The sequence below is a fragment of the Nicotiana tomentosiformis genome, chromosome 7, assembly GCF_000390325.3.
Source record: "Nicotiana tomentosiformis chromosome 7, ASM39032v3, whole genome shotgun sequence".
NCBI lineage: Eukaryota > Viridiplantae > Streptophyta > Magnoliopsida > Solanales > Solanaceae > Nicotiana > Nicotiana tomentosiformis.
In genome coordinates this window covers 51,985,038-52,010,746 of record NC_090818.1, presented here as the reverse complement: position 1 = coordinate 52,010,746, position 25,709 = coordinate 51,985,038, and the positions used below count along the sequence as shown (strand labels likewise).

Here is a 25,709-nt window from a genome sequence, read left to right as displayed (position 1 = left end):
TACTGTGGTCGGAAGTCCTACCAGAAGTATTGTGGGCATACCGAACAACTCTAAAAATGAGCACAGGATAGATGTCCTACTCTTTGGTCTAAGGGACCGAGGCGGTAATACCAGTCGAGGTCGGAGAGCCCAGTCTAAGGTACTCCCACGAGAGCGGCCCAAGCAACAACGAAGGCCGAAGACAGAAACTCGACGAAGTCGACGAACGAAGAGATATGGCTTATATAATAATGATCGCCCAAAAACAACAAGCAGAGCGCTATTATAACAAGAAAGAAAAGGTTAGGCCGCTCAAAGTCGGGGACTATGTACTGAAAGCTAAACCCAAGCGGGCAAAGATCACATGGAAGGTAAGCTGGGAAAAAACTGGGATGGTCCGTACAAAATCGGAGCAAAAGCCAATAAAGGATCATTTCAACTAGAAACAATGGAAGGAAATCTACTACCAAACAACTGGAAGATCAGCCACCTCAAATACTTCAACTTCTAAAAGAAAGAATGTTCCCCAAGTCGTACTCTTTTTTCCCTCACTTAAGTTTTGTCCCAGTTGGGTTTTCTCAAGGAGTTTTTTAACGAGGCGACGAAGGGAACACTCCAAGTCGAAGTACGCGAAGGCAAGGTCCTGGTTACTATTTCATTGCTCGACCTCTCACTACTCTCCAGATTGACCAATGAAGGGACTAGATAGACCGAGACTGGGACTGGAATGCCAGCCAACACCCAAAATCTATAAAATTCTCCAAGTATGTAACAAATGCAATAATTTCAAGGCAATAAACTTTACACTTACCAGCGCATTTCTCTCAAACTCAGGTTATGTTCGACCTCACGCGAACGAACACCTACCGGCCCTCGGCCATAATTAAATTCAGGTTATGTTCGACCTCGCTCGAACTAACACCTACCGGCCCTCGACCATAACTAAACTCAGGTTATGTTCGACCTCGCTCGAACTAACACCTACCGGCCTTCGGCCATAACTAAACTCAGGTTATGTTCGATCTCGATCGAACTAACACCTACCTGCCCTCGGCCATAACTAAACTCAAGTTATGTTCGACCTCGCTCGAACTAACACCTACTGGCCTCGATCACAGCTAAGTTCAAATATGTTCGACCTCGCTCGAAATAGAAACAGAAGCAAAAACACGCAAGTACAGAAAATAAACCACAAAAAGGAAACAAATGCAGAAAACAACTTTGGCATTCCATTTCATACGTAAATAATTTTTACAAAAGCTCGTGAAGACGCCGGCAAAAATACATAAGCTTACACCACCACCCTAACCATCGATACCTGGGCCATCTCGATCCATGTCTTTATCATCACCTTCGCCCTCAGGGTATGCATCATCATACCATGCGTTCTCTTCAATCCAGTCCACGTCCCCGTCCCCCTCATCATCACCTGCCTCAAGCGTGGCGGGATCATATCCACAAGCGACCCGAGCCTCGCGAGCCTTAATGCAAACGTCGTCAAGGGCGACCGCAGAAAAAAACACCGCCTTATACAAATCTCAAAACATGTCCAACTGAGCTTCAACATGAAACCATTCCTCGTACAGATCCCGAGGAACGTTTGGGAAATCTGAAGTATGAGAGGAAGACGACTGTGCAAGCAGTTGAGTCTTTTCAGCCTCTAAAGCGGCCACCCGATCTTGGAGAAGGGAGTTGTCTTTCTCCAGCTCTCCGATCCTCTCCTCCAGTCTATCCTCTTTTGCCTTTTCTTTAGATTGATCAAGCTCCCGCTCGGCTCGGAGAGTCCTATTTGCCAACTCTAACATCTTCGATTTTCTCCGTGCCTCCAAACGGGAAGACTTCGCCTTCTCACGCTCGCTCTACTTCTCGGCGACTTCACCATGAAGGACCTCCATCTATAGCCGAAATTCTTCTATTTTCCTTCGCAGCTTAACCACCTGTGCCTAAAGGTCACCGCACTGGGCCTCTACGGCCCTACTGACCTCGAGCTCCTCCTTCCTACTCCTCAGCGTCCCCATGAGGACGCTGCACTTCTCGATGATTCTCACCAACTTGTCATCCTTCTCCTTCAGCTCATCATGAAGGGCCTACAAATTTTCGCCCTCACCAAACCTCCTGCGGAACTCCTGGTACTTGCCGCGATACTCGAAATATTTGTTTTTCAGCCTTCCAAATATTTCCCTGCGCTTCTCCTCTCTTCGGGCGCTTTCAATCTCCAAAATCACAGTCTGCAAAAAAAAAAAAAAAGAGTAAGGCAAACATAAAAATGTCCCTGCCAACAAAGGCAAAAAATAAAAGAACAAAACAGTAAGCACTCACCTGGAGAGCGAGACCGGCTATGCTCCTCGATAAGGTGACATCGTCCAGTTCTTTGAGGGTCTTACTATCAATTTCTGAGCAAAGGGGGTTGAGGGCAGGGACCACATCCTCCGTGTTCTTTAGCAAGTCGCGGTCCATAGGGACTGCAATGAGCCTCGTAGACCCCTCTAGCCTCATCTCAAGCTGGGTAAAACCCTCCATCATTTTCAGGTATGTCGCATCAACGTCAGACCCCTAATCATCAATTTCATCGGCTACATTTTTACCCCTTTCATCGGTCGGCAAAAAAGCATCAGCAGTCGGCTGAGATATCGATGCCTCCTCTAGCCTCGAAGTCTCAAAGCCATAATCGGTCGATCTCTCCACTTCGGCAACCACCAAATACATACCCACTTCGACTGCCTCCAACCTCGGGGACTCGGACTCCAGCTCGACGTCGTCCGCGATAACTATGGTCGCCGTCTCGCGCAAGGAGAAATCGCTCGCTATTGAATCAACGGCCCGAGTGATCCTGCAACCAATATCTACCGACCTCCTTTTGCATGGCATTAAGTCCCCCTCGCTCAGGAAAAGCTTATCGTCTTCATCTATAAGACTATGCAGGGAAGAGGTTGAGATCTCTACGGTCTCCATGGCCGCAGAAGGAAGGGAACCAGGTGCAGCAGCAGGAGGGATCGAGGTGCGTATAGAACTAGTCGTCGTCGTAGGTGGGGCGGAAGCCGAAGGCTCAACCGCTTTTCTTTTCCGGAACAAAGGGGCGGGACCTCTCGCCCTCCTCGAATGCCCCCTGGCAAATCCTAGGAAAAGCACAAAAAAGGGGAAAAATTAGTAAGGTAAACGAAAAAGAAGGGAGCCAAGACTCCAACAAAATGAGTAACTTACTAGTCGAAGAGGAAGCGGGCCCAAACCTCTTGAAGAATCCCGGCCACTCACGAATCCTGGCGATGTGAGGAAGGAGCTGACCGACCCAACTAGAAATGTCCTCGACCAAAGGAGGAGGCGAGGTCTTGGTTGCGTAAGAAAAGAACGAGAGGTCAGAATCCACAACTAAGCAAAACAAACCAAGTACCTACATGCAAGGGAGTGAGGCACTTACGACTGCAATTCCAAGCTTTAGGGAAGCCGTCGACGTTGGCCACCATGTCCTCATGTCTAACGAAGAAAACATTGAGCCAGAGCTGGCGGTTAGCTTTGTCATCCATTTTCACCACCAGGAGCTTGCCTCCTCGGTGGCGAAGGTTCAACATTGCCCCCTATAAAAGTTGGGGGAGAACATGTGCATCAGGTGTCGAAGTGTGATCTCGACCCCGGCTAACTCTGTGAACTTAGTAAGCATTCTTATGAGCTTGTACACATACGACGTGAGTTGAGCCGGGAAAATATCGTAGAAGCGACAGAATTGCTCCGCTAGCAGGAAGAGAAGAAGAGTGTAGCCGACTTGAAAGGGATAGGCGTAGAATGCGCAATACCCAGGACGGTGGTATTTCACCGCATCCCACCCAGCAGGGATCAACTCGACGTGATCAGGAAGGCCGTATTTCGCCTTAAGCTCTAACAAGTCAACCTCCTTCATCGCCGACTTAAAGGTCCCGGGTTCGGCTTCAGGCAATTTTGAAAAATTAGACCTGGCATCGGGGTTATGAGGAACTATCTCTTCCACCGTCGGGAAGCTTCCGTCCTCAACGGCAGTGGGAACGTTCTCCGCATGAGGAGGAAAAAGTACCGCTAGAGGGACTGGGTCACTTCCCTCGCTAGACTGAGTAGGTACATTAGACATATTTCCAACGAAAGAGAGGAAGGTATCAAACAATGGAGGATTGAAGAACGGTGAGAATCTCTAGAATAAAGGAAAAGGATACGCAACAATGGAAAAGAAAGAAGAGGATATAGGGTTTCAATACAGGAAGACTGTAAAATTTGGGATTACACCCTCACATCCCTATCTATAGGAATTCAAGCGTCAAAACCAAGAAATTGGCTCATCATTACCTGTCATCGAAATCGAAGCGGCAGGACCAATCAGGAGCCCTACACAAAATGAAGCAACACATCGGGAATACGCATCATGATGACGCACGAGGTCGTGACGTTAACTTGATTCATGGACAGCACAACTCAGAAATTTGCACCTCATGAAGGGCCATGTTGCCAGCTCGCCTCAATCATCATGACCCGATCAGCTCGTTCAATCGTTTCGACCCCAATAAACAGAACCCGCTCATCAAGCCCGTCTGAGGCCGGCCTCAATAAGCGGAGGGACTAACTGTATGGGTCAAAATCTGCCCTAGAATATTTAAGATAATATAGCAATAAATAAATATTCTCGAGCCGTCGTTAGTCGAGGTAGACCAGGAAGTAATGAAACTCATAGCAGAAGAGACGATGAGAGTCGTGGACGAGATGTCGATAACGGTCGAGGACCGGCACCGTTGATGAAGCTGTAACGGCTAGTTTTCGAAATAGGATATTAAAGGGAATATTTTAGTGGATATTCTATGCACTTGTACTATTAGGGTTTACTAGGAATATGTCACATATAAATAGAAAAAGAGACAATGATATGAGGCATTTGATATTCATGTGTAAGAACAAACTTTGACAAAAGATTCTTTCTCTCTCTCGCTTACTAAGATACAAACACTACCTTTTCATCAAAATTCTTGTCTATATTATTTCATAATTTTCCATCAGATCCGAGAATAATTCAAACATTCAAGAATTTGTTTGTCAAATTCGAACATTCAAGAATTTGTATGTCACTCATCATTGCCAGGAAGAACAACCATCTAGTTCATCCTTTATTGGATGAACCACTGGTCTTATTTACTTAAATGTCATTTATTGTCATTCATTGTTATTAAATGCTACATTATTTCTCATACTTTTTGGAATAGTTATTGCATACTGTTATCACTTTTCTACCAAATCTATTCGACGCTAATCACGCTTTCGGAAGTCACATCTAAAAATATTATTATTAACTAGGTTTAACCCATTATCACATGAATTTAATTATTTGAACTAAAACTTATATTTTTTGGCCAAATAGTGATGTGTGAAATACTTGAAAATATTTTCTTGTAAGATATATATGTATTTATGAAGGATAATTTATATACAATAAGAATTATACTATCGCTATATTTAAAACTGTTGTAGCAAGTTAGTACTAGTTTTATTTTCTACATTGAAATTTTCACTTATTAAGAAAGGTTGTAACCACTAGTTATTGTCTAGGGGACAATTTATATTGTTAAAATTCTTCTCTAATGAGTTGTTGATCATGCCCAACTCTAGTCCTAAAAAGGATAAGCGGTCGCTGCAAATATAATCCGATTTAAAAGTTCGGAGTCGAATGCCACAGAGAACTAAGGTTTAGCTACAACTTTTCACTATCAATAAGAAGACAAGTTAGAACAATTCCTAAGTTATAAATATAAAAATTCTTATTTTAGACTAATTAACTAACAAATTAAATGAGAGAATTAACAACTTAAAATACTAAGGGTTGTAGACAAGATTACGGAGGTCTAGAGTTATGATTTTTTCCATTGTCGGAATCTCCTCCGCTATGTTTCCTATACATTCACCTAAGTATTCTCTACTGATCGTGAGTACTTTGGGTGTCGTAGTTCTCTTTCGAGAAACTACCACACTTTACTAGATGTATTCTCTCGAACTACACTAGCTGACACTAATTCACCGCTCGCTACTATCACACTAAGGTTGCTTTATCTCTAATCCTGCCTTTAAACCCTCCGTGTTGATCTCTCACATACATTAGGAGTTATGTTGTTCAACAACTACCTAAATGCATACTCTCTCTCAAGCAATACACACTAAATAGGCATAGTCAATTGATGGCCATTCAATCAACAGCAATAAAAACTCTAGATAACAAATTAGCTATTTATAATAGTATGCACAACTACCAAATTAGAATTCATAACCAATAATGGAAATAGGAAGAAGAAAGTGAAAAACTCGTAGAAGAATTCTCCGTCTTGCTCCTAGCGTGTTCTTGCCTCCCCAAAGTCTTCTTTCCTTCTAAAGTAGTGTCTTCCCCTCAAAAGCACGTTTTAGGATGTATTTATAGGAGACTAGGGTTTGTATGGGACGAATTTTCCTTCTTCTATTTCGGATTGGAGAAGTTGGTTTCTTCTGCTCCGGTCCCGGTCTGGCGAAGTGAACCTCGCTTCGCTGTCCGGAATTTTTCGGGTTTCTTCTGCTCTGGTCCCGATCTGGAAAAGTGAACATCGCTTCGCTGTCCGGGACTTTTCTCTTCAACTCTTTTTTCACCAATTTTTTTCCTATTTGATCCTTTTCTGTATAAGTTTGTTCCTACACATAAGAAACACGTAATGAGCATATTTTCACTTCAAAACCGGTGTGAACTCACACAACTCACACAAAAAATAATACATAAACACACTCAAAACATGCATTTTCATCCTTTATCGGTTGCTTCAATGCATGTAATATTCAAACTGGGTAAAAGAAACCAGAGTTCAAATTTTGTGAATGGGTTGAGCTTCCTTGTCATGCAGGTGCATGGAGTAAAGTAGTATTACTAGTAAACATTCTAATCTTAGATACAGACGATCCAAGATTCAAAATGCAATGCATTTCACCATATATTAGGCTGAATAACATAGTAAATCCCTGTGCTTGTTTTAGTTTGATATCCCAGTCCTCCTACTTTACTTGTTTTCATCCGAACACTTTAATTTGACCAAAGTCTATATTTTAAATACCTCTAACCATAAGTGTATCTCACTAACTTGACGTGAATGACACATCATTTTTCACGTCATTTTTTATGTTGTATCTACTAAAAATACTCATTATATACTCTTTCCTTAAAGAAAATAAATAAATAAATAAATGCCTCCATCTCATCTCCGCTCTCTCAAATCAGCGCCGCGTTGTGCTTAGCAGCGCTCAGATCAGTGTCGTCTCCATCTCCCTTCTTTGTTCTCATCTCCCTTCTTTATCTCACTATTCCGTCTATGAATAATCATTTGGATATATTTACTTTTTTATTTTCTTACCGAGACTATCTTCAATAGCTGAACCAAGACTAGTAGCATTTGCACTATTAATTTCTCTTTGCTTCTCTTTAGCATATTCAACAGCTGAGCAAACAAGTTTGCTGAAGTCTTTTTTGCTAGAAAGATCTAATGCTAGCATTCTCGAACAACAAACAATTTTCTTGTTTTGTTCTTGAAGCTTTGCAACTTCTCCAAGTGTATTAATTAGACGATTCTAGATTAAATACGGATCAAGAAGCAAACTTGTATTCTTCTAATGAGGAATAAAGAATAGTTCATAACAAGTTTGAAGAGGTTAAGCGGTGGGTTATAAGCAGTGGCAGACCCAGAATTTTGTGCAAGCGGGTTCAATCTTAGAAGTACATAACTTTAGTGGTAAAATAGCAGTTGTCAAGTGGGTTCAAATCAAATATTTATACAAAATTTACGCAGCTTTAATCTTAATTTATACATATACACAATATTATTTTTTGATAAATCGGGTTCAGTTGAACCCGCTTGCCACCACGTGCGTCCGCCACTAGTTATAAGAGCGGGCCAGGGTCGTCAGTTATTTTAAAAGATATGAGTGGGTTTTAATTTTAAAAAAAATAATACACGTCGCAGGTTAATAAAATATCACATGGAGAAGTTAGAGTAAAAAAAATTGACCATGTTAGGTCTGTTAGATATAGGGGTAAGTTTGAGCCCAAAAATAAATATTAGGGTATTTGTAGACTAAAAGGTTAACAAAGGATATTTTTGAGCCATTTTCAATACATTAGGGGTACTTCTAGCCCTTTTCCGTTCTTTCTTTTGATTTTCATATTTCTTAATCAAAATTATTATATTCACTCGTGTAACTATGCATTTTGTCTGACTCAACAAAATAAATGCCATATAAGCTTGGTGAACGATCAGAGAGGTTTCAAATATAGACTTTGATCAAGTAAAAGTATATGAATAAAAATGAGTAAAGTAAGAGATCGAAATATCAAATCGGAACAAGTAGATGGGTCAACTAGACTATTCGGCCTATATATTAATTAATATTGCAAGATGTCTGCCGTCATGATGGGCTGGTAATTGGCGTAGATATAATTCCAAGAGTCATTCATAATAGACAGAGACGACCTTATGTTGAATTGTTGATCACTGGACCTCGTAAACATCATTGTGTGTGTATACACACACGCGAGAGTATATTCTAAAAATAATTATGTAAATAACTTATTAGTATCATGAATCATAAAAATCTCTACGGTGTATTGGTTGAATAATTGCTCAAATTTTCTTACCTCAGGAGTCAGGAGTATTCATCAGTCGATTTGAAATGATTTTCGGCTTTTACTTTTCTATTTAGATTTGTGCAGTTCGGTAACTTCAACATTATTCTTTAAAGTTATATTCTACTAATCGAATTTGTAATCATGATTTCTGAAATTGATTTTTCAGACTTAAGCAAAAAAGAAAAATATTAAAAGAGAACAAATTAAACCAAACATTCTAAAACAAGACTCTCATTTTTTGCTTGAAAAGAAAAGTAATTAAGAAAAAAGACATAATCGTATTACAAGGCAAACATTATGAATTAGTATTAAATTTAAAACCAATATGTTCGTGATCAGTCAATAAATTAAATTTAGAATAAAAAATATTTCTTATCATCTCTAATACTAATGAATCACACATTAACTAAACGGTCTGAGCAATGGTTTTACTTGGACTAATGATACATTGATACCAATGAATAAATAGTCTCACGTCCGAGCTTATTAGTTATAGAGAGAGGGAAAATTTACTTGAAGTGGAGGAGTTGATGTTAAAATATTAGACAAAGTTGGTTCGAGCCTAAGGGCTCTAAAGTAATAAATTAAAGCTCAAAAAGTGAATGCCCCAAGTGGATCAAGCAATTTTTTAACTTCAAATTATATTTTGATTATTCAAATATATAAAATTATGGTATCTTTACAAAAATAGCCGCATAGATTTATTATTTATTTTTCCTAGACGTTATACATAAATTACGCACTGATTAAACACAGTTGTATAAATATTAGACAAGGATTATACTTGTTATATATACGCGTCTATTATTAGTTTAAGCTATTGGGTGAGAGACTATTTAGGTTAGTTCTTCTAAAATTATTATTCTACTTAGCATGGTGAAAAATAAAACCATTTCATGATGAGAATTTAGAAAAAAAAATTGTATGAAGCATATTTTACTTAATAATAAATTTGAACTATTCAAAATTTATGAGCTTATTTTTGAAATTTGAACTATTCAAAATTTATGAAGTTACTTTTGACATTGTACTAATGGTAAAAATTAAAATTACTATGTAATGGTAATTTTAAGAAATATGACGTAAACCTTGAAAATTTCCTAAAATAATACATAATTTTTTTGTGAACGGTAGAGATGCGATTTAGATGGCTTGAACACCATCATTTTAAACAAGTTTAAATAAAAATATATATATATATATATATGAATTTTATTATAAATTCAATCCTTCATTTTTAAAACACTAATTTTATCAAGCCACTAGTTTGGACTCAGTCGCATCTAGCTTTTCCTTTGCTTTTTTTTTTTTTTTTTTAAATACGTTTAGATAGTAGAAGATTCATTAACTATTTGATAAAATAGAGTTACAAACACTCGAAGTGATGGTGACTTTAACAAACGCAAAGACAATAGATGGCTAGATCTTTTGAAAGACTTGCTTTTAAGTTCTTGTGATAAATTTATTTTTTCTAAAACAAACATGTTACTTTTGAAAACAAAGTAATTGAAAAAAAAAGTTCTAAAGAAGTCTGTAACATGCCAATAAGTCAGTGATGGTACATAATACGATTCATTTCTTATGAATGGATATTGTGTTTCAGTTTAAACTTTGATTGTTAATTACTTTATATAAATTTATTCTATTAGCATTAGTATAAGTTTGATAAAACGCAAGCTGTAAAAATAATAAATGATATATCTCTTTTGTAGGTAGCTGGGATCCTTGTATGGATCCAGCATGAGCATTCCAACAGGCTTATGACAAAAGAGTTCAAAAATCCTAAGACGGAGATTATTATGGTAAAATGATTTTTTTTTCTTGGGGTAGAAGATTGTATAATTGGTCGATTTTTTTTTTCTTTTTCAAATTGAAGGCATTTGAGAAGAAGTGCAGAGAGATAGTTAACAAAATCATCAACACCAACCGTGGTTATCTCTTTGACCTTAAAGTGGATGAAGATGGAATCGGCAAGGACGGTTATCTCTTTGAGTATCATATTGATGGTGCCGGCATTTTTGTGGAGGACGTGGCAGATGAAGAAAAAGGGAAACATGTTAATGAACATGAAGTGTAGTTTATATCCTTCTTGGATTTGTATTGTATATAATATACTGATGAATGTGTCCAATAGTCTACATGTTAACAAAGAAAGGCTTTAGAAAACTATACATCATCATCAAAACAGTAGGATTCTACAAGTATGATGCAGAATAATAGATGTGATTGATTTAATTTATTTGATATTAAACTGTCACAATTAATTTGAAAGGACATCTGGTACGTGTCACTCCTAACTATGATTGCAGTGAACACCATGGAAGTGTGATACATATTCTTGTGGTCAATTTGAGATGGTTGGTTCAAGTACAAAACTATGGTGGTCTATCAATCAAAAAGATTTCATAATCAGTGGAATAAATCCCTGTTAACGGGGTGGGGGCTGCATTTTCAAAGTAGCTAATTCTTGCAATGAAGAGTCCTTGACATTTGGAAGACTAAGCCTCTTACGACAGAATAAAATAGCAACCATTATGACATGGCGAAATGCACCAAATAAAGATCAAAACTAAAACCGGGGCTATCGCATCACTATTAATTTCAATCCCAACTTAGCATCTTTGACATTCAAGCTGTATGAAACATACAAAAGACGCGATTTTGACGCCCAAAAAATTGTGCAGAACTGGAAATCTATCTCTTTGGATCACCACCAAAACAACTCTCTACCTTCAACGAAAGCAACTCTCTATGTAACTGACTGTCTATAAGTTGCTGTGAAGTATAATGAGCAAATTGCATTTGGTCCTTTAGGTATATAGAGAAATAAAGCAATAAAGACACTTTGGCTCAACTTATCTAAACTAGCTTACATGCATCAATGGTTGAAAAATACTTCTTCTTTTACAATTGTAATAAATTTGAACTATTCATATCTTGTACAAAATCTCAAAATCAGTAAGACGCCATTCATTTAAATATTCATGACTCTTTCATATTTACCAGTTACCACCATTCTTTGTTACCGCCAACTTAAAATCATTAAGACGTCATTCATTTTAGATATTAAGTCTGTATTTTTTTTAATCTCTCTTCTTTCTTCTGTAATTTTTTGAGATTAGTTTCAAAACTAAATAGACAATTTATGTTTTGATGCAAGTTGAAATTTAGCAGACATGGTTAAAGATTAGTTTCAGACAATTTTGGTCACTTTAAAATTATTACAATATGGTTTTACATTCCTGTAATTGTAGTTCAGTAACTTAATTTAAATACCTGTTTGAATGTTTACTCTCTCCCTATTTATTCCGTCTTTATTACGATGTGTTTATTGCAAACGAATTAATCGTTTGAAAGAGGAAAGGATGTTGAGTTCGAATCCCTAAACTAATACAAACTCTGTTTTGAAAAATGATCAACCGCTTTTCTGTTGCCAAACCTTGTTATTAAGTCAAATTTCTCCTTTATATAGGTATTTTTCTTACATTGCCCATGTTTAACTAATCCCTAGCATGCCTTTCAACTATTTTACGTGTCTAATACTCTCTCCGATTCATTTTAATTGACTTTTTGACTGTTTTCATACATATTAAGGAATCCACCTTAATAAAATTGACCATATTAACATTAATTTATTCAGTAAAAATATAACAAATACTCCTAAGCTCTTTACTACGATGACAACTTTAAATAAAAGAAGTTAATTCTCGTGATATGCTAATCCCAATTATTTGCTCGTGTCTGAGTCTGACCTCATATTTAAAACGCTATATACATATCCACTCTCCACTCTCCACTCTCCACATACCACCGTTTGTACATAGAAGGATGTTTTGATAAGTACATACCACTAAATATTCGAATTAATTTATCTTCTCTAGGTAAAATAGCACTTGTTCTGTATTCTTTTTAGGCTCAATAACACAAACTGACAGCTACTCATTACTCAATCTCAAGGCATAATACTGCAAGACAAATAAATACTAACTTTTTTTTCTTTTGCATAAACAGTGTTGCTAGCGATAGTGAATACTCAAGAATTAATGAATGCATTGTAATCACTGAAATTATACACACCAAATTTAGTCGTAAATTAAACTCTAGGAGAAATAATCACAAACCATGAGTCAACTTTGTTTGTTTGTTTTTATTAAATAAACTTTCTTTCCTGGGATTTTATACCCCAAAATCGTTTGTTTCTCTCCCCCCTCTCAGAATCTCAACTCTCTCTCTCTGTTACAATGGTACATTGTCAATTTCAATATATGCAATTATGCATGAGAGATCGAAATAATTAGACCAGCAATAATACACCTGTATATGAATTTCAAGAATGGATTAGAAAGAAATGAGAGTTAAAACTTTGGCCTAATACAAAAAATGGGTTATGAAATTTCAGATTTCTATCAGAGCCAGACCGAGTGTATTAACTATCAAAATTCACCCAGTCTCCACATATTAACATTTTCCCAGAGTGCTGCTACAAGAATATTTACAGGAGTTGCTGTATAGCCCTGTGGATTACTTTCCATTTAAAACTCTGGGTTTTCTACCGTTCGATCGTTTTCTAGAGGGAATGATGCCATTAAAACCTTCAAATTTCCTTTTCAATGAGCCATTACTTAGATCTCCACAATTTCTGTCAAACTTGACAATGTTTGTTACAATGGCATGAACCATGATCTCACTTTTAGGAACCATAATGACCTTTTTCTCAATAACTGCAGTCTGTCCACAGTGAGGATCCAGGATGGCGCTTTCTCTTAGATTCTGTAATATGGAATCCTTATCATCCTTGAACACGTGTGCTGAAATCTGCACGAGAGAATAAAACGTTAATAATCGCCCCTCAGATAATCATCAATATTTTTCATACACAAGAATAAAAGACTAAAGGGTTAGGCCAGTTCCCATATCATTCCCAACCGCTAAGGAGAGGACGATCTAATTGTTCTTTTACTGAAAAAGGGAATGAGATGAAGAACTGGACTGCAAGTACAGTATTTGTTGCCAATGCATATATTGAAATATTGTCCAATCATGTTTCTCATACTTCTCCAGCTTCTAGTTTCACAACTTATTTTGATCAGTAATCAAAAAGATTTTCATTAACTACAACAGCCAAGCATTAAGATAGTTCTGAAGAAAATTTATTATTCAATTACTATATTGCACATGTTTTAGTGGGGTCTCAAAGAAAGTTGTGATTCTCAGAGAAATAAAGTAAGAATAATTTTGATTCTAGACAAGTGGTCGCGGGGAACACAAAGCAGCTTCAGACATTGATTCCAATCAGATCATTAAATTCTTCTTGCAAAACCCATGCAAAGATATGTATCATTAATCATGCCACAAATAACTCAAGTTATAAATCCGTTGGTCCAGTAACTAGGGGCCAAAGACTAAAGCTAGATTGTTTGCTAAGCAGCCTTGGGGTCAAGTCAAGTGCCACCAAAATGTGGGTCTTTTATAGTAGTACCGTTGTACCCAGACCACAATTTGCACGTTAACCAATGATTTGCCTCCATCAATGAGCATCGCTAGGTACACTCGAATCTCTCCACTACAGGTAATCAAACAGCCACAGCTTCAAATTCAAAGAGATAAGCTCACTCAGTAAAGGACCTCACAAGTCAAGAATGCCATTAAACATGAGTCAAACCATCTTATCTTGGTAGCGTGGTAGTATCTAGTCTACTCTGCACATAGGGATATGCTGGCATGAAGTTTGGAACTTTTCTTTTGGTTACAGTAACCAGCCTAGGAAATATCTTTACCACTTGGTGCAGAAATAGTTTCTAGCCGCTCACCAAATTTACCAAGAGGCGTACTAATTATAGTAGAAAATCCTACGGCATCCGCCCAAGCCTAAGGGAAAATGGCAGTGGGGCATAAAACAATGTCTAGAACATTGTGACTCTGCAGAAGATCTACACTCTATGTTTTGAAGTTAAAAATGAGTTATCATTCTTTCAGTTTTCACAGAGGAGAATGAACACTAGCATGAATTGGCTAGGCATAGTTTACCAATAATAAATTAATATAGAAGTCATAACAACCCCACGGTGTGGGATAATACTGGGTATGTTGTTGTTGTTGTTGTTGTAGAAGTCATAACAAAGTAGTCTTCTATTAATTTATCTGATAAGCATTAAAACAATGTGGCCAAGATTAACCAAAGCTAGGATGGTTGGATGAAGAAAATTGTCTTCTCACCTGAAAATCAACTGGAATCTTGATTTCAGCCGATGAACACATGCAACCATCACTGAAGTTCAATTTCAACTTAACGTTAAAAGGATTTGCAGTCTTAACCGTCCGCCTGACAAGCAATAGGAGTTGAAAAGAATGTTTCAAGTCTGGGAATTTATAACATTAGTGAACATATGAAATAAACCCTCACCAATAATTAAAAGGAAAAACTGGCATATGCCGCTGAAATAAATTCAAAATTTTGATCAAGAAAATCAAAGGTCAAGATTCAACACTTTGTTTTTTTTTTTTTTTTCCTCATCAATAAATTTGATTTTAACATGCTATTTTTTTATATCAACTCGGAAGCTGTTGAACAGATATTCATATTTCTCATTTTCCTTTTTCCATTTTATTATGTGTCCAATTTATAGTTCTTCATTTTTTTCCTTTAAGGTATGTTAGATAATGCAAAGTAAACAAGAGAGGAAAAAGCAATGATTGTTAGAATTATTTTTGGGTGCTAAAGTTCTTGGCCCACAATGATAATATCCTTTTTTTAAAAAAAAAAATCCCATAACTTCTGGGAAACATCAGATCCAGATTGGTAGACAATCTAGTTATCATTTTCTACGTGATATCAAATGCCTCAAGTAGACAATCTTGAAAACTACTACAAGAGCAAAATTTTTTTGACTTATTGGAGAAATTATGCCAAAAGAGTATGTATAACAGAGACATATCGAGGTTATCTTTCACACTAGAATATTACAGCTTCAAGAATTATGAAACTACCTTTTTAGCTGAAGAGGTTGTTTATGCAGAACAGTTGCTTTCATGTTTTGACATTCTGAAAAAGAAACCTACAATTCCATTTCAAAAGCAGCAGAGATGTTATCATAATAGCCTTAGAAAGTTTAAGAGGGCTAAGGACTATTACCGATGACAATCATTAAGTGAAGGAGAAGAAAGACAAGACCTGTTTTTAAATGAATCCTGCAAATTAGACAAAGGACTATAAAACGAGCATTGTAACAAACAACTTCCATTACTCACTGACAATTCAAAAAGGTCTAAGCTACAGCTCAAAAAGAAAGGGCTTCATTAAAGTGACAGAAAAAACTCAGAGGTAAGATGAAGTAGCGTCAAGACTCTTTACGGTAGGACTATTTCACGCTCCTTTTTACTTAGCACATTCCTGCTCACATTTTTAGAGCCCATTTATCATTGTCGCTCTTGGTTCATAGGGTATCACAACAGATTCCTAAAGCCTTCGATCTGCATACCTCAAACAAGAGATGCACAGGATAAATGAACAGAGCTAGAGATCCTCCAAAGAGGCAAGACCTAACTAATGAATTCATTGTTCTTTTAGGCAAAGGCTGCAAAAGGAAGGTCTAACTACTTCGATCTTACTGCAAGTGTACAGGGCCATTTCCCCAAGCCTCAAAGTGATGGATCATCTAATTCTCAATCAAGTCTACATCATAAATCAAATATATCAAAGGAAAAACTCATAGTGGCTGTGGTCTATCAGTGGATAATGCTGTCACTGCCACTGAATATGCGATTGATGCACCCACAACAGCCACTGTTACTGCCTGCTATTAATTTCCATGTTTTTTTCTCTTTCTAGTTTCTAGTTTGTTGTTTCTTGGAGCTTTCACAGCAACAGTAAGCCTCCAAAACTCTATCTTCTAGAAACACATACATGCTTATTCAACATAATCAACAGAATCTGCGGACGCAGCTATTAACTCACCTCTACAGATTTGATAAAAGGCAATGGTGCCCTATTTCCATGGACACTTGCTACAGTAAGGGTCCAATTTACATATTTTTTATCTGCAAAAAAAGTAAATCAGATAGATAAAAAGACATATTTAATGAATGACCTACTCCAAAGAGGACCATATTTAGAAATTTGATCATACCTCTCTTCTATTTTCTATACTACTACTTCTGGCCACGTCCAATATTAATTTACCAGATATGTTAACGCAGCGAAAATAATAAGCTGTATTTTTCACTTCATTTAAAGGAATTCCTAGACAAATTCTGGGTTTCAAGTTGGAGGAACAAAAAATGGTAGTAATTCTTTTGACATCTTTTCCAAATATTCTACAAGAACTAAGGTATACACATGCAATTCCCTTCTTCACTTTTTCACTTGTATCTGCAGAAGATGAAGAAGAATTGACCGAATTTTCACAAATTGTAACTTGCTTTGATCAAATTGACATGCACCGATATTGCTTGCAAAATGAAAATCACAGTGCAAATGAAAATGTCTTTTCAGCTCTAGGACTTCAGAATGCCAAACGAACAAATGAAAAGAAACAACAACAAACCCAGTATAATCCACAATACCCCTACCTTGAAGGTAAGCAAATGAAAAAAAGATAAGCACAAATCCAGGGAAGTTACCAAGACTTAAGGCCTGAGTAAAAATGGTCTGGAGAAGATCAATTCTAATAAATGGTGGGATTCGCAGACTAAGGAATTCCATGACTCCTGCAATTACCTGTTCATAGCCATATTAGTAAACATTCTGGAAACAGGATCAATCAAAACTATTAATCTTTTTCAGATCAAATACCGCACTGAAAAACGTATGTGAACATGTGAACAAAGCGCAACACCCTACTTCTCCCAAATTGGAACCTAAGTAGAGTAAAAGAACCAACGTCATTGTTCAGCTATTGATTCTGTAGAATCAAGCCAAATATGTTAACTAAAGCTATCGAAAACATGATTCCTGGGTGTCATATATGGTAGTAGAGGTGGTTCAGCTGGATGTTCCAGAGCCAGCAAAACCTGTTTTAAGGACATTGAGGTTCTTTTTCTTTTCTTTTTTTTTTTTTTTGGGGGGGGGGGCGGGGGGCTGTGATACCCCTTATTGTCCTGTATCAGCCGAGCAGGATGAATGAAGATTGCTCTATAAGCACTTGGCAAAAGAATCGACGTGCACTTTGGGCTAGTAAGCGGTTTAGCACCTGCTAAGTCCAAGTAGCCAGATGAAGGTAGAATATTCCATTTAGTAATTCTACATGTGAAAGCTCACCAAGCAATAGTAACATTTTAAAAAACTATGGACCGTAATAACAAGTATCAGCGGCATAGTAGCTCCGAAGGGATACAATCATACAGCAACACAAATACGATACCTTGTCTACAAGGCCATGAATCAGCATGGTTGCTTTCTTGTCCTTGGGTGTTTTCTGCAAAATAATGGAAGAGGGAAATAAGAGCTAGGCCACAGATGAGCTTCTATTAATCCAGTATCGTTTTCCATAGATTGATTGGTGGAGAGTAATTTCAAGTACAGTCATTGACAGGATATCGTAATATATGAGATATTCACCTATCTTCATTTTGGTTATGGAACTTATTAAAGTTTCATCCTCAGGCTAATTAAAGATTTTCTTTCTTATTCCCTCTGATCTTATATTTGACCTAGTAGAAAATTCAAGCTTAAGCATCTAAAGAACCTGAAATCCTTGATCTTCTTTTTCTTTTTTTTTTATGGCTCTGATAAGCAAGTCCTGAATCCTTTATCATGGCAAAGTACAGCAGACTAACCTAGGAGCCCCATATGTGCACTGTAAGGAAAATGATTGCTTTACCTATATGATTTAGTGATTGAGGAAGAAACAACTGCATTTATTTGAGAACAGAAAGTAACATTTGCTGGTTTTGGTTAAAACATGGCAGTACAGAAAGATCAAAAGCCAAGTTGACAGTTCGTAAAGAACACTTCCTTCTCCTTCGTGTTGGCTCATGTTCAATTCTTGTGGAACCATTATTATTGCTGTTTAGACAAGTCTTGCATTTTTGGATCCCCACATCTTGGATTGTGAAAATTAAACCTTAGTCACCTTCATAAAAATGTTTCCTGAACACGAGGTGAAATAAAAAGCATTTACACTCTAAAAACAGTTGCTAACTGTTTATTGATGCTGGAAAGTGATTTTGGCAAACTTATTTACAGGCCACTAGTAAAAGGTCTGACATCTCTATGGTTGTTGTCTGTTCCTTTTTTTTCCTGTGGGGCGCGGGGGGGGGGGGGGCAGAAATGGGAATATGAGGCTCTGGTGCATGCTCTGTCATCACAACTAGGCCGATGATGGGATAATTGTTCACTGATGTTACATTTGGGACAAGGAATAATGTACCTGAAGATTAACTATTACAATCTTTCCACCACCTTTGAGTGATTTTAGAGGCAAATTACAGGCAGGGGTGATCTGCAAACTGCAACAGTAAAACAAGTCATGCTCACTTGTGACATGACATGATTAAGGTCGAAGAATGACGGAAGTAATGGTTTAACAGTTGAGAGTCAACAAACACTGTAAGAACTCGTTATTTTAGCATCATGCATCAGAATTCCAGATTATGGAGGCAGTCAAACAGATAATTTAGCTTTACCTTGTTCCCAGACATAGCACAACATCAGCCATTTTGCAGTGCCTCTCAGCTGGATTCATCTCCTTTGGAGGTAGAGCATCCTTAGGACAAAAACACGGGAGGGCAAAGGAAGAGGTCAACAAAAGAGTCATAGGTGGAATCATCTTTTTGGCTATAACAATCTTGGCGTTTTGGCCCAAATAACAGGAAAAAAATAAATCATCAAAACTTTTACAACTTTTTGACTTAATCATTGGATGCTCATGAGGCTACAACCCGTCAAACTTCTGGTTATGCAATGTTGACCACAAGTTACTTAGAATCCATAAAAACTATAAATTCTATTTCGTACTAATCCTTTTAGAAATTAGATGTGTATCAAAATACTATCACAGAATCTACATTTAGAATCAGTAGCACAAGATGGAGTATGCATAATATCCTTCACAGGGATGTTGGCACTTCTTTTTTTTTTCTTTGAAGTAGTGATGTAATCGAGTTAAAGTTCAGATACAGTGAAAAATACCAAATTCATCAATACATTTCGTTAGGTAGGGATTGATTTTCATTAGGAAAAATGGACTAATGTCGTCATATTTCTAGCTTAAAGAAGACCATATCTTTACGGTCACCATTAAAAGGCAATGGAATGTCACTGTACAACTATAAAGAGAAGCTCAGATCCTAGGACTTTGTTATTAAACACAATGCTGTTTATCATTACCTCCCAGTCAAGAACTGTGTCTCTAAGTCTCGCACCACAGCCCACCTTGGAACAACGTCGTGCAGTTTCCTTCAACCCAATAGTTTCTATTTCAAAATCCCTCATATACCTTCATGGGTCAATTCATAAATAGACTCTTATAAGCAATCACCATATAGTTACCAGAAGAAGCAACATACATAAAATAAAACAAAAAACTGAGTGGATAAACATGAGTGTGAATATACCAAAAGGCTCCAAAAGAGTCGCATGAACTGTGGGAACATGCATAATATCAGGATAGTGTGTTGCAGAAAAAGATGACGTCTTACTCAATTCCGCAAGAAGGGCATAGTTCCATAAAAGAATCCCCATGTAATTCTGCAAGCTTCTTCCTTGGAATTCCAGAGCGAAGATGCAGGCCATCAATGTTCTACCATTTTCAAATAAGTATGATGTGACACTTGAATATTATACCAAGGAAAATAAATCTGAACATTTTTGGAAGTAGACAGTTGAAACTACATAAATGGAATCTGAGGCTTAGCATTTAAGTAGAATAAACATCCCTTGATAAAGTGAAAGGTCATATTTTGAACACAAATAACTAGGTTCTCTCTCCCTCCCTCTCTCTGATTGGTTGAACTAAGTTTGTTGGGCTGAGGGAGAAATGGAAAAAGTTCGGAAGGAGCAACGGAATGCATCTACAGCACTACCATAAAGTATACCCAAAATTTTTGATTAAATTGGAATTAAGATGTTGCCCTTGTTCTGTTGCTTCCGGCAAGTCAACAGTAAAGACACTCAGAACAGCGCAAAACATAAATGAAGACATCAATTAATCAAATTCACATCAATTTGAACTAGTTAAGGTTGGCTATATGAATCCTCTATATCCCCCACCTTATTCGGGCTCATTTCATTCAAATCGTGGAAGCAGAGAATGAAATTACTCTGTGCACGAAAATAACTAATCACAAGAAAATAAACGCAAACGGTGGAAGTGATAATAAACCTACAAATGTTAAGTACACCCATATATAGTAAGAAAACTAATAATGCCACACCTGGCTTATAATAAACTTTAGAAAACCCGCCTTCTCTAGTTCAACTAGGGCCATGTGTGTCATGCTCGGCGTTGCACGGTGAAATGGCAAAGATGCTTCTGGTAGCGCTTTCCCTTCTCTCTACAAGTCAGTTAAATAAAAGGGATAAGAAGATACATTATAGCGCCGTTATTCTTTTGAAAGGATGAATTATCATAGAATTCTAATTCGTGGTAAATGTTCCGATGCTATATACAAATATTCACATCATAACCATGGTTTGATCCTGATCACATTACTGCAATGTTGCCTATTAGATGCTCTAAATAATAGGAGTACTCTTTTCATGTCTCAATGAACAATAATAATACAAATGCTTATGCACCCAAGAGTGTGCATAACTGTCCATGAAGTGGGTGAAAATCTAGGAAACCAGGATTTAAATCTCAACAAAGACAAAAACGATAGATGATGTATTGTCATCTCCTAAGCCTTGATGGGCAGAGTTACCCGATACTTTTGCTAGAGGAAGATAGCAAGTACCCATGAAATAGTCGAGGTGAGCGCAAACTGACCTAGACACCACAGTTATCCAAAAAAAAAAAGAGATAATGCTTGAGCTCTTTCCTAATGCAAGTATAAACTTTAGGTCTTTTTCAACTTCTTCTTACTTAGTGAAGAAGATTACTAGTCAAAACAATATCAAAATGAAATAAGAGAACTAGACACTACACACAAACAACACCACATAAAAAAGAGAAATAATGATATATTATTTTCTCTTTCAATTGTGGTAGGTATTCATGCATGTCGGTAGATTTAATTAACTCTCGAAGGAGAAAACAGCTCCCCCAATCGTAAGATAGATCATGCTTTCAAGGCCACTTTCATTTATTCATGTCACTATTGTGCACGGTGCATATAACCACTTATTCATATAACTTTTCCAGATCAAATACACAAAAACCAAGTTCTACACCACCTTCAGATGATCAAGACATCCTCTCAGTTTGCTACATCTAGCCTAAAAAGATGACAATGCAGGTAGAAAAGAAGGATCGGAGATGAAGACCGACCAAATTAGCAAGAATTTGGTCGAAGGGGCAGTATTCAATTCTCAAGTCTTAACATTTTAACATGGGTATCAAAAGGTAGAAACAATATGTCAAGAATCGTGCTTTAAGAAACAGGGGTTTGCAGTTAACTGAAATATCTACGATACTACCTGAAGAGTCCAAATGCCCTTGGGACCACGAAAATCAGGTATACCACAAGACGTGGATATTCCTGCTCCTGTAAACACAACTAAATGCTTACTCTGTAAAAGAAACAAGAGTTAGAACGGGTTACTTCTAAAGGAAAAAGCTATACATAGCATAGCTAAGACCACAACAGTTTAAGCACTCACCTTTTGTATCATCACAGCAAGTCTCTCAATCTGCAAAGTTTTATATAATTTAAAAAAAACATTAGTAAGAACATAGAAAAATAAAGTGCTTCGCCCTTTTAACTGATCTTTGACAAGCAGCTGAAAGAAACGGAAGATCCTCCAGCACCAGAAAGTACTGATTTTCAAGAAAATCATAACAGCATAATGGATTCAGCAATCAAAATCTACTTTGCGTTCTTTCCTTTATTATTACCAATAATTTTGCACTTTAACGTGAGAACAACAAGAGAATGTACCTGGGTCCAAGAATTCTAACAAAGACAAAGCAACAGCACGGCATGACAATAGGAAATGGTAACGATGACATAGTATGCAATTTAGGACAATTTCTATACATCTGCCATCTTTTGCCTAGATCACAATAACGAAAAGTTGGAAAGCATATCCTCTACAGCAGTGGGAACTTCAAAATTTCAAATACCATTCCTAATGAACAACCATAAGTTAGGCGTACTATCCAGGTGCTCTTAGAAGTGGTGGAAGCAGAAAATTTATGTAAGCGGATTCAAAAAATTACTAGAATGCCACATTTGAGATTAAAACTTATGACCTAAAGCAATTTTTGAACCCCCTTTACCTCTACACAAGAATATTTTCTTATATCAAGGGGATTCAACAGTTTATATAACCAAAAAAAGTCGTCTTTACCCTATGTGCAAAGTATAAATTTCCGACAAAGTGAAGAATTCAATTGAACCCCTTAGCTAAACCTAGCTCCGCCCCTGAGTCTCTTAGATTGTTATATATTAATCTCTCCGTTTCAATTTAGATGAGTTAGTTTGATTCGGCACGGTGTTTAAGGGGAAAAAAAAGACTTTTGAAACTTGTGGTCTTAAAAGCTTAAGGGGTAAAAGCTTTGTGGGGCCATGACATTTGTATCGTTATAAAAGTTTCTCACTAAGGGTAAAATGGGTAAAATGAAGAGTTTAAAGTTGAATTATTTTCAAATTTAGAAATGTGTCATTTATTTTGAAGCAGACTAAAAAAGAAAGTAGCTCGTCTAATTTGAAATGGAAGGAGTATTTGATATCTTCATTCCTTCTTCTCTCCTTTCAATATAGTCCAATTATTTTTCCCAACAAATACTATAGAAGAGGTAAGCAGCATACGATTTGAAATGCAGCATATGATTTGAAATGCTGCTTATCATTTTCTTACTTTAGTCAGTTTTACCAGAAGGTTTCTGGCTAATGTTAGCAATAGAATCAGCAACTGATTACCAAATGCTAATCCATTTTTTATCGATAATTAACTTATGCTAAACCTTAAGCCCTTAACATAGCAGACAATAGCAAAAGGAACGATGATCGCAGCATTAAATGCATAAACTCACAGGGTATAATCCTTAACATGTTTAACATTTTGCTCATGGCCAATAAGATTAAGGAAATTGTGATTACCCCACGCTCAGTAATGTGGGGATTAAATCTAGATCTCATGAAAAAACTAAATGCAAACTATCAAGCAATCAAAGAAGACCCCAGTTCCTAAACTTCCATTCTTAATTAAGCACAAAAACCTAAACAATTTTTTATGGGTATTTGCAGTCAGATAAAATGATCAAACAAGTGAAATAAATTAACAAGTAACAAAAAAGAGTAAAAGGGTTGCAGATAAATAATGTAAAGGAAAATATCTTACTTTGTCTTGCAAAATGTAAGGTGGGTCGAAATATTCAGTCATTCCAACATTGCCCACATCTTCTATAAATGAGAGTTTCTCAGCATAACCTAAAGACATGTTTGTATTTGCTACAATCTGTTGTTTTTCTTTTTCTCCCTAGGAAAAAAGATACTACTAGTTGATTGATCACTTAAGAATGGAAGCAGAGGAATACAAGAGGAGCCTTTCTGTTTCTGTTGTAGTAAATATGGTCAAGTGCTTACTTTTTTTGCAACCTTGTTCCTTTATGCTCATTTATTCAGTTTTCTGTTTATTTAATTTATTTTCGATTTATTGTCACTGTATGTAATTATTTATTTTTCAGGGGGCCCTCGAAGGTATTTATGGAGTAGTTCACTGTCACGAGGCCCCAAATACCAAAATTGGAAATTTTTATTTTTTACCTTCTTAGGTTCAGGTTCTAATTCTATCAAAGTTGTCTCCTTTTTATCCTTCCTTCTCTTTTTATTGGGATAATACATAATTACCCCATTGGTGTTGTAGCACATTACCATATGCATTCTTATACTTTGAGGGAGTCCTATCAGCCCTATCATTGTTTGAAGTAAAATAAGTTCCCGTTTTGTAGCTAGTACCGATTTCAAGAAAATTAGTGGACAACACGCACCAATCACATTTTGTCACGTAATTTCTTTTTTTTTAATACCGTTTTTCTTTGTTATTTTTCATTTTACCTTTTCTTTCTTTTTCTTTTTTGTTTTCTTTCTTCTCCGACACAATAGTGGCTCCACCATAGCCACTGTCGTCACCACCCATGTCCACCGGAAATCAAATTCACCACCGCCAATCAAAATTACTATTACAATCGATGGGTCCTTTCGCACCCGTCAATTTTTCTTGTTTTCTTCTTCTTCTTTTTCTTTTCTCCTTCTTCTTCATTCTCTACAATTGGTGAAATTTCAAATCTCCAAGTAAGTGATTACTTCAAATTTCAGATCTTTAAACTTGGTCCCCATTTTTTCCGGCAAACAACAGTAGCCCAACGCAAAACCTGAATAAAAAACTGAAAGCGACAGAAAATAACCTTACCGAAAAAAAATAGATCTTGTTTATATTATGTTTGCGGATTAAGAGCCCGTTTGGCCATGAAAAAAAAATTTCACTTTTTTCGAATTTTTTTTTTACTTTTTTCCGAAATCGGTGTTTGGCCATAAAATTTCCAAGTTTCACTTGAAGATAAATTTTGAATTTTTTTCGAAAATTTGAAAAACTCTAAAAAGTTTTTTCCAAAATTTTCACTCAGATCACTCACAAAAATTCAAGAACAACCCAAAATTATATTCATGTCCAAATAAAATTCCAATTTTCAAATACCATTTTCACTTGAAATTTATTTTTACTTTTTTCGAAATTTTACAATTCTTATGTCCAAACGCCACTAAATATTGGTGAAGAAAATAGGAGAAAAGAGGGGTAATAAAGAAGGAAAAGACTGAAGGAAGCCATAGTTTCACGCCAAAGAGAAAGAAGAACAGAAAAAGAAAGGAAGAGAAAAAAATCAAAAAAAAAACTAGAAAAATTAATATTTAATGAAAGAAACACTTATAAAAATAACTTTTTAATAGTAACTTTTTTTTTACCTCTCACTCTCTTCAAGAGAGTGATTTA

General features: G+C 36.6%; 1 protein-coding gene across 1 annotated transcript; it reads right to left on the bottom strand.

Annotated features, from left to right (window-relative positions):
- Positions 1–12,934: 12,934 nt before the first annotated feature.
- On the bottom strand, positions 12,935–24,373 carry LOC104085710 (NAD-dependent protein deacetylase SRT1). The gene is made up of 14 exons (XM_009589823.4): positions 24,060–24,373; positions 22,377–22,406; positions 22,194–22,286; positions 20,990–21,109; positions 20,255–20,355; positions 19,944–20,052; positions 19,241–19,320; positions 18,985–19,063; positions 17,977–18,030; positions 17,237–17,333; positions 16,572–16,654; positions 15,605–15,672; positions 14,834–14,939; positions 12,935–13,432 (listed from the first exon to the last, which is right to left on the bottom strand). The coding sequence occupies exons 1-14, from the start codon at positions 24,156–24,158 to the stop codon at positions 13,139–13,141; spliced, it is 1,413 nt and encodes a 470-aa protein (XP_009588118.1). The 5' UTR covers positions 24,159–24,373; the 3' UTR covers positions 12,935–13,138.
- Between the last annotated feature and the right edge of the window lie 1,336 nt (positions 24,374–25,709).